The sequence below is a fragment of the Simochromis diagramma genome, unplaced genomic scaffold, assembly GCF_900408965.1.
Source record: "Simochromis diagramma unplaced genomic scaffold, fSimDia1.1 OVJJ01000685.1, whole genome shotgun sequence".
Lineage (NCBI taxonomy): Eukaryota > Metazoa > Chordata > Actinopteri > Cichliformes > Cichlidae > Simochromis > Simochromis diagramma.
In genome coordinates this window covers 8,173,656-8,182,575 of record NW_024387477.1, presented here as the reverse complement: position 1 = coordinate 8,182,575, position 8,920 = coordinate 8,173,656, and the positions used below count along the sequence as shown (strand labels likewise).

At 41.0% G+C, this 8,920-nt stretch overlaps 2 protein-coding genes across 2 annotated transcripts; one reads left to right on the top strand and one right to left on the bottom strand.

Annotated features, from left to right (window-relative positions):
- Positions 1 to 2,213: 2,213 nt before the first annotated feature.
- On the bottom strand, positions 2,214 to 7,127 carry si:ch211-153b23.4 (uncharacterized protein LOC335392 homolog). The gene is made up of 10 exons (XM_040016092.1): positions 6,948 to 7,127; positions 6,542 to 6,742; positions 5,961 to 6,074; positions 4,201 to 5,877; positions 3,997 to 4,096; positions 3,756 to 3,904; positions 3,554 to 3,666; positions 3,380 to 3,469; positions 3,152 to 3,274; positions 2,214 to 3,062 (listed from the first exon to the last, which is right to left on the bottom strand). The coding sequence occupies exons 2-10, from the start codon at positions 6,594 to 6,596 to the stop codon at positions 2,859 to 2,861; spliced, it is 2,625 nt and encodes an 874-aa protein (XP_039872026.1). The 5' UTR covers positions 6,597 to 6,742; positions 6,948 to 7,127; the 3' UTR covers positions 2,214 to 2,858.
- A 54-nt stretch (positions 7,128 to 7,181) lies between these two features.
- si:ch211-153b23.5 (uncharacterized protein LOC321177 homolog) lies at positions 7,182 to 8,920 on the top strand. Its single transcript, XM_040016094.1, has 5 exons — positions 7,182 to 7,288; positions 7,766 to 7,878; positions 8,012 to 8,183; positions 8,270 to 8,471; positions 8,563 to 8,920. Exons 2-5 carry the CDS (start codon positions 7,771 to 7,773, stop codon positions 8,753 to 8,755), a joined length of 675 nt encoding a protein of 224 aa, XP_039872028.1. The 5' UTR covers positions 7,182 to 7,288; positions 7,766 to 7,770; the 3' UTR covers positions 8,756 to 8,920.

Genomic DNA, 8,920 nt, shown 5'->3' with positions numbered 1-8,920 from the left:
CACAGATCTAGAGAAAGGTACAGAAATACCAATCTGAGGAATCAGGGTAGAAGGGTCTAAGTCAGGGAGGGACAAAGGAGAACCTTCCAGAAGGACAACCATTTCTGGAACACTCAGGCCTGTATGGTAAAGTGGCCAGACGAAGCCATTCCTCAGTAAAAAGCACATGACAACCCACGTAGACTTTGCCAAAGGGCACCATGAGAAACAAAGACTGAACTCTTTGGCCCAAAAGGCAAGCGTCATGTCTGGATGAAACCTGGCACCACTCATCACCTGGCCAATACCACCTCGACAGTGATGGTGGCAGCACCATGCTGTGGGGATGTTTCTGACATATTTAACCAAAAACACAATACTTCCTCCTTCCACAAATTTCACCAGCAGGGCACAACCTGCTGTCTCGTGATTGATAATCTATGCACTCTTAATGCAGTTTTATATGATGAGTGTCTTTTAGTGTCACAATATTACTGCTGCATCATAGCACTGAGGGGTTTTGTTTTTTTTTGAGACTTTAGGGCCATCCACTCACTGTGTTTAAAAAGCCGTCCATCATCAAATAAATCCAGAGTGCCTGTTGATGCTCAGAAAAAGTGACCTGTATATTTCCTGGTTTCAGTATCAGGTAATAGGCTGTTTACATGGTGACAAAGTATGTATAAAGAGTTGCTTATTAATACACAAGTATCACTTGAATTGCATTGCACTATTCTGAAAGTATTTTAAAAAGAGATTTTATTTAGAATTTGCTTAGAAACAGGAGTGAGCTGTGTTTGCCTCTAAACAACAACAAAAAACGGTTTAGTTTCTTCACGCTTCTTCTCATAAGACTATATTAGATGCATCATGACATTTTTTCCATTCCCAGGTTGACAAAGAGTATTGTTTTGTTTCTTTCATGCAAGGCATTCTTTTGTGTCAGTGATGTTTTTCAGCTACTGTCACCACGTTATGCTTATGAAAGACTGCTTGGCATTGAATATATAAATCATGAAGTTAATGTGAAACATTAGTATTGGGAAGGGAAATATTTGAACCAAAACTACAAAATCTTTGTAGTTTTTAGTGCCTAAATGTAACCAGGTAGATTTTGATGCCTTGACTTGATCAAGTTTGTGAAAAGACAAACATTTCTCATGCAGAACACAGTCTGCTGTCTCCTGACTGATAACCTGGTGACTATGCACCCTTAATACCTTTTTAAAATATTTAAATATTTCTAATATTGTGTCCAGCTTTTAATTAAGGAGTAAAAACAGTGGTATACTTGGAACAGTTAACACGTTGATGTTTTCACTTCATTTAATTGACTGGATAAAATCAGCTTTTACAGACAGAAAACAATTTCACAAATGGTTGGATCCTCTTTTTTTTGAATGTCTGAAATCCGTCCACCTACTCTAACTTGCCAGATGTTTGCTGATTATACAGTATATATTTATCTGTATACATTTGGATGCTAAAACAAAGAAGCTGCAGAATAACTTTAGGCACAATCGCAAAGTCACAATTTGTATTTAAAATACAAATCAAGTAAGCTGTGCCTTGAGTCAAAGCTTGTTTGGTAGATTTTAGACATATTAAGTGCAAGTTAACTACAGGTTAACTACAAGTTGTACCAAATTAAGATCTGAGGACTCTCTTTATACCTTTAAAGATAAGCTTAAACAGAAGAGCTACCTGTGCAGGCTTGCTTCTGTTTAGTTTTATCCATTCATGCCATTTTTATTTGTTGTATTTTATTTTATTTTGTAATTTACTTTGTGACTTTTAGTCTTCAAAACTGCAATGTAAATGAACTTTACATGTATCAAGCTTATTTTATTATCACAAACAAAAAATTTGGCTTGTGTGGCGTTCCATATATGTGATTCTGTGTTTGATGACTCTCAAGGTTATTATAATTCATTAAAACTGTCCCCTGCTAAAGACTAAAATTAGCACTGAAATGAATAAAAACAAAAGTATAACTATACATTTTCAAACAATAAAAACTAAACTGAAACAAGCAAACTGCTCTGGAAACTGATAGTAAACCAACTTGAAAACAAAAAGCTAAAACTAAATAAAAATTAAAGCTGATTAGAAGTTCAAAACTATAATAATTCTGATGGCTTCAACTTACCGAATTTCCCAGAGGAACCCACCCGAGGGATTAATAAAGTTTTATCTTATCTTATCTTTATCTTATCTTAAATTCTCCCTTGGAAAAACATTTGGTGACTGTTAAACGTTATGTAGTTATAAGTTATGTACGTTGCAGATGTAATAAATGCAAACAAACGTAACATTGCATTTGCAGGGGAATTGTGAAATGCATGGAATTTATATAAAAATCCACAGTATTCAGATTAGCCCTGTTAAGGACATACAGACATGCATACATGGCATATACACCATTATAGTAAGATTAGATATTTGTTACTCATTTCATTACTTATTGTTATGCTTATTGTTATTTTTAATGATGCACATTAAAAATAGAATATTGATGAAATCTCATGACACAATCAGCTACTTTCATTATGAGCAAAAACCTACATGTCATTTTGAACATTATGACTTTTCAAAGAATAAAAGAAAACACAACTTTTTTCAAATAGTATTTTATGAATAGGGACATATGCATTTAGAATCAATCAAATGCAGTTTTATATTTCAACATGAAAAGTTAAAAGGTGCATTATTGTAATTTTGTAATTTTCAGACAAAAGGGAAACATAATAAATAACACTTTATTAAGTACATTACAAATCACCCAGTTAGTTCCACAATGTGATTTCCCTCATTTAATAACAGCTTTACACATCAGGTTTATTAGAAATGGCAGCATATTTTAAGCAAATGCATAGAAACTACGATCCATTCCCGAGGACTGGATTTTCTTCAAGTGAAGGCGGGGAGGGTGTTGAGTTTTCAGACTCTCTTCCCGAATCTTCGGTGCTTCCCACTTCTGAAATGTCTCTTTCTGTAAGTGGTAGCTCCATATCATACTGAAAGGCAGGATTGGTCTGCCCTTGTCTGTGCCGCCTCTGAACCTCCTCAAAGATTTGAAGAACCTTGAAAGCAGACAGAAATAGCAGGTTTCAAAGTAAACAACCACCAAATTACTACAACAGAGAGAATGGCTGTGTGATCTTTATATTACCTTTGATTTTGGAATGAGACCGACTCTAAAGAAACCAATTTGTCCAGTTTCAATCTTGGTGCAGTCAACCACAGTAGATGCAATGTTCTCTGGGGAGGGTCCATCACATAACACTCCATCCACCTAAGAAACAAAACCACGTCCGGTTCAGTAAAAACAAAATAAAACTGAAAAAAATTAGGAATCAGCAGCTTGTTTAGTCTTCATTAACTAAATTATCACGATTACCTTGTTTCCCAGTTTGGCATACACTTGATTGTGGTGAGTTGTATCAGCTTCACCTGTGGGGTTGGCTGATGTTACTGCAATGGGCCCCACCTGTAGGAATAAGTATTAGAAGTTTATATTCACTGATTTTGGTTCATTTTTGGACATGCAATGATCAATATTGATGTCCCTTACCAAACCAATGAGATGTGTGGCTACAGAACAGTCGGGGTTTCTGATAGCAATGCTTTGTGGAGTCCCAATGTGTTTGGCAGCATCTCCCAAACCAAAGATTTCCATCCACGGGCCTGTGTGAGAAAGCAAGAAACAAAAAATGATGATAATAAGAAAAATCCTACCAGCACACAGACACACTCACACACAGTCTTACACTCACCTCTTGGTATAACCATGCTAATGGAAGATGGCCACGCAGCCTCCATGAAGTCCAGAAGCAGAGGGCTCAGCAGGTGTCGCACCGGCTCCAGCTGCTTGACGGAGGAGATCCACATGGACATGGGACGGTCCTCTGCCTGCTTCTTCACCCTGAAGCCAAACAAAATAGCGAGATTTAACAGGAATTAGACAGCTATAAATACACTTAGGGACAAGTGAAATACATGAAATAGGAAACTCACTTGTAAGCTTTGATTACAGCATCAGGTCTGTTGCAAGCAGCCACCAGCACATAGACGGTGTCAGTAGGCATTCCACATATGCCGCCATTTTTCATGATTTCTGCATGAAGAAAGAAGAGGGGGTGATAGTAAAATGAAACCCACATCCAGCATACTAACATCTGCTTATTTGAGAACTCAGCATCAATGTATTCTATGTCTTACCTGCAATCTGTAGGACAGATGTGGCTTTACGGGCTGGTAAATGTGGACAGACAGCTGCCCCTCCCCCTGCTCCAGTCAGCTTGATAATAGGGTTTCCTAAGGGGATCTGAGGAGACTTGAAGGTGCTGTTGAAAATGTGTGCCAAGAAAAAATAAAAACTGACAAGGCCAAAGATGATTGTGACTCCTATGTCATAGCCATAAGGCAGCGAGCCCATGGCGTCCAGCAGGAAGCTGATGAGTATGAGATGGAAGGTAAATGCGTAGACAAACCATGCGACGTTCATAAACAACGCTGCAGCTGTCACTAAAATGTTGAACACAAGGAAGGTAATGATCCCAACAGCAATGTTAAGACCTCTGGTCTCCCCATACAGGCCGCCATATCGTGTCAGCCCCCACACCGTCCACATCACCCCATAGAGAATAAAGACTGTGCTCTCAAAGGTTTTACCACGAGCAAAGGCTACTGCGCCACACAGCAGCTCCAGTGCTCCGCCAGCCATGACCACCCAGGGTAGAATCAGCACAAAGAGAGGATTTTGGCTACCTACTGTGGCTGTGATTGCGAAAGTAGCCAGCACATTGGATGCATGGCCTAACACCTCTGCATCTGCATATTTAGAGTAGCCCAGGTAAGGTGTGTGCAATTCTTTGTCATGTGCCCTGAGAGTAACGCTCTGCATCCTGCCAACTAAAGCCTTGAAACAGCTCTGCCCTGTGGGAATCTTGGTACTAGAGGCCATGTTAAAGGTGGTAATCAAAAGCATGCAAGCAGAAGCCACAAATATAGCTGCCTGGACACCTTGAGTGCCTGCTTGGAAAAAGCCTTGAGGCTGGGCTGCAAGAGCAATAGAATAGGCGACAAAGAATAGCTGGTAGAAGCCCTCCAGCAGGTCCTTCTGAGTACTGAACAGAGCCAGTATGAAGAAAAGAACTGAGAAGACAACAGGAAAGGGAACAGGTGAGTAAGGCTGAATGGAATAAAATGACAGCAGGGCACTGTAACCCTCTGCAAATGCAAACAGGGAAGTGAAGCCATAAAAAGTGGCAGCAAGCATGTCCATACCTCTGTAAAAGAGGATACACATGCCGAGCTGGAACACGCCAGCTGTCCACAGCCAGGGGACATGACCGACAGAGAGCTCAGGGACCACACCTAGCAGGGGACAGGCTAATACAGACGCAGATAATAAATTCATCGCCAAACTCACTGACACGGCATCATTACACCCCTGGTTCTGCTCTGCTTTCAGCTCAGCTTTCTTCTTCACACCTGTTCCAGGAAGTTCCACTTTACCGTGAGTGATCACAGACAGCAGACGTCCAGAACCAAAGTAAAGACACACCAGACAGACAAGGAAGTAGTTAGCAGCTGTGGCATACAGGCCAAAACCTACCGCTGTCAGACCTGCGATCTGATGGGCGGAAGCTAAGGAGATACCAACAGCTATGAGAAAGAGAACTGCTTTCTTTGCTACAACAGCAGCAATGCCTATGATGAGCAAGGCCAAGATAAATGCCGCAAGGCCTGGGACAAATGCGAATCTCAGCTGTGTGGGCTGTATGACCCCTTGCCCTCCCAGGATATACACCAGACCAGAGCCACACCACAGAGCAGAAACAGTGAGACACAGGGTGGAAAACAGGCGGCCGTGGGACAGACTGTGACGGATTCCTAAGAAAAAACAGGGCAGGGTCAGGAGAAACACTTACAGCTACATGACAACATGCAATAATAAAACTCAAACCTAAACAAACCTGAGTAAGCCAGAAGCGCTGCAGTGATGAGAAGCAGAATTCCCAGTGCAGTGTGGGGGACCAAGTCTTTTTCAGGAGTGCTGCCATAACCATTCACCAAAAGCAGGAGTGAACCTGTAGGATAAAATCATTGGCTTTATCTTTATTTCTCATCTTTTTGGTTAACAAAAATGTTTTTTTTTTCATCTAATATTTTTACTTACTTTGGTAAATAGGCTGTATTCAACAAGATTCTCAAAGAGGTTACATAGAATATAAAGACATAACATCTTTGCAAGTATCCTTGTGACTGAATTATTGTACCCACCTACTCTATCTTCTGCACTATATTAACACTACTCCTTTTTCAGCCGTTCTTTCTGGCTTAAAATGTCTTGATATCGTTCACGACAGGCGGCTGTTCGAGGTCACTTACAGCAGTTTAAATAAATCACTTTATTAAAATGTATTTTCACCACATGTTAATGTGACAATATGAGTTATGATTAATATGAGCGCGCATTTCGCCATGATAGTCTACATGAAAAAAACAAAACAAACACAAAGCTGGTAACACTTCGGAAAGCAAACCACAAGCTTACCACCGGCGATGCTCAGGATGCCGACGGATATGTGCAGAGAGCCGCTTTGAGCCATGGCTGTAGTGTCTCCCTCTGTCGACTTGAGGCTGTTTTATACACGTGGGCGTAACATCAGCAGACACTTGAGAGGACGAACCGTGTCTCACCGGGAAATAACACGGGCAGCGCCCATGGAATATCCAACAGGCATCTGTTGTGTGTCTAAAATGAATCACTTAGGTTACATTGCATAAAAATGTAAACATGTCATTATTTGGAAGTTTGCACATGTAAAATACACAGATAAATACACAAGTTAACCTGAATCATCGAAAAGAGTATTATTAATAAATTAATAATTATTAACCATTCCCCCGCTGCAAAAAATCCAAATCAGGATAAGACAGATATTCCTATCACAACTCACACACTTCTTCCATTCCCGGTGGCTTTAATATGCCACTTTTTTCAAAAGTTAGGCCAAAGAAGTTAACTTTAATGTCAATGCGGTAGCTTCGTGGCTTATCTTAACGTTTTCTTTTCATAGCTCAACATTTTATTACAACTTTATAACAACGCGGAATGACTCGGCGTTTTCCTCGTTGTCGGTAACGCGGATGACGTCAGTCTGTCGGGTTACAGAGTTATTGGGGGAGGAGACAGCGGGAGGGATTATAAAGAGTCTGCTTCTGAGTTCAGTCATCACACCTCTATTGGAAAACTCGACTCCGCACAGCTGAAGAACTAGCCGACCGAGAGCCGTTCAAGGTGAGAAAATCCATCCGCATTGTCTTTGCTTGTACTGCCCAAGTTACGTTTTAGAGACAAACATTGATGAATGAAGGATAATTCCAAGTGATAGATTTTGTTTTGTCAGCCATTTGCTTTCAGTTTTCTTTGCAGACAACAAAGGCATTAATTCATTCATTCATTCATGACATGCAAAAAAGAAAAACTGTGTACAGACGAAACTAGCCTTTGATACAACTTCATTATTCATCAGATTAAACACCCGATTCTGTAACTCCAGTTTACTGGTGTCACAAGTGTTTACTGGCAGCAGCAGCAGCACACCTGGGACTTATGTCTCACCTGCTCATGTAAATATTTTATGTTAAGGCAGAACACGTGGCACAGAAGCAGTAATTAGCCAACTAACTGGTTATTATATCAGACTGGGAAAGAAATAGTCCATGCTGGCTGGTGTTCAGTTAAAGGAAGATTGTTTTGTGTGTGTTTTTATAGGAATCATGGCCAAGCGTGTTGCAGTCATTCTGTCAGGCTGTGGAGTGTATGACGGCACAGAGGTCCACGAGGCCTCTGCCATCCTTGTCCACCTGAGTCGTGCAGGAGCAAAAGTAAGGGCGAGAAAAGGCTTGTTACACATTCATCTGTGTGCTTATCTGAATCCTGTCACATTTGGAAGTATTTGAACTCCTACAACATCCCTCAATCTTGCAGAGGCTAACCTCTTATTTCATGTGTATGCAGGTGCAGATGTTTGCTCCAAATGCAGATCAGATGCATGTTGTAAACCACTGCGAGGGGAAACCCACAGAAGAGAAGAGAAACATCCTGCAGGAAAGCGCCCGTATCGCCAGGGGTGAGGTGACTGATCTGGCAGAGCTAGATGTCTCAGCACTTGATGCTGCCATCATCCCAGGTGAGACACCACAGAATAAAACACACACGCTGTTTCTTTCTGTTGTGCTAGTTGCACTTTTGTGATGTTCTCTTGTACCCATTTAGGGGGCTTCGGTGTGGCTAAGAACCTGAGTGACTGGGCAGTGAAGAATAAGGACTGTGCCATCCAGCCAAATGTAGAGAAGGTCATCAAGGCCTTCCACAAAGCTGGAAAGCCGCTGGGTATGTGCTGCATCGCGCCCATCCTAGCTGCAAAAATCCTGCCGGGCTGCGAGCTCACCGTGGGGCAGGACAAAGAGTGTGACAAGTGAGTGAAGTATTTTATTATCAGATGTTAATGTGGGTGCAAAACTACATCAGTCAGCCGCTCTGACAGTCCCTTTTCTTCCTGTCATCAGGTGGCCATATGCTCAGACAGCAGGCGCCCTGAAGGATTTGGGCTGCAAACACGTGAACAAAGATGTGGAAGAAGTTCATGTTGATGCCAAAAACAAGCTGGTGACCACCTCTGCCTTCATGTGCAACGCTCCCATTCACAAAGTCTATGATGGAATAGGTGTCATGGTTAAAGAAACGCTGAAACTGGCTTAACAAGAGTTTAATCACATTATTGATCCATGAAGTGCTTTCTTCTTTCCTTTTTTCTATCAAGCTTATCAAGCTCTCTTACCTATTTCCTACTTTTGTTTTGACCTGATGTGAAACTTTGAATGCAATAAAATTTCAATAAAAGATTATCTAACAAAGACAACACAA

Coding starts and splice junctions, on each gene's coding strand:
- si:ch211-153b23.4 (XM_040016092.1), bottom strand. CDS start 6,596: ATGGCTCAAAGCGGCTCTCTGCACATATCCGTCGGCATCCTGAGCATC. Junction 4,097..4,200: donor ATCTGTCCTACAGATTGCAG/GTAAGACATAGA, acceptor TTCTTCATGCAG/AAATCATGAAAAATGGCGGC. Junction 3,905..3,996: donor GCTGTAATCAAAGCTTACAA/GTGAGTTTCCTA, acceptor GTTTGGCTTCAG/GGTGAAGAAGCAGGCAGAGG.
- si:ch211-153b23.5 (XM_040016094.1), top strand. CDS start 7,771: ATGGCCAAGCGTGTTGCAGTCATTCTGTCAGGCTGTGGAGTGTATGAC. Junction 7,879..8,011: donor TGAGTCGTGCAGGAGCAAAA/GTAAGGGCGAGA, acceptor ATGTGTATGCAG/GTGCAGATGTTTGCTCCAAA. Junction 8,472..8,562: donor CAGGACAAAGAGTGTGACAA/GTGAGTGAAGTA, acceptor TCCTGTCATCAG/GTGGCCATATGCTCAGACAG.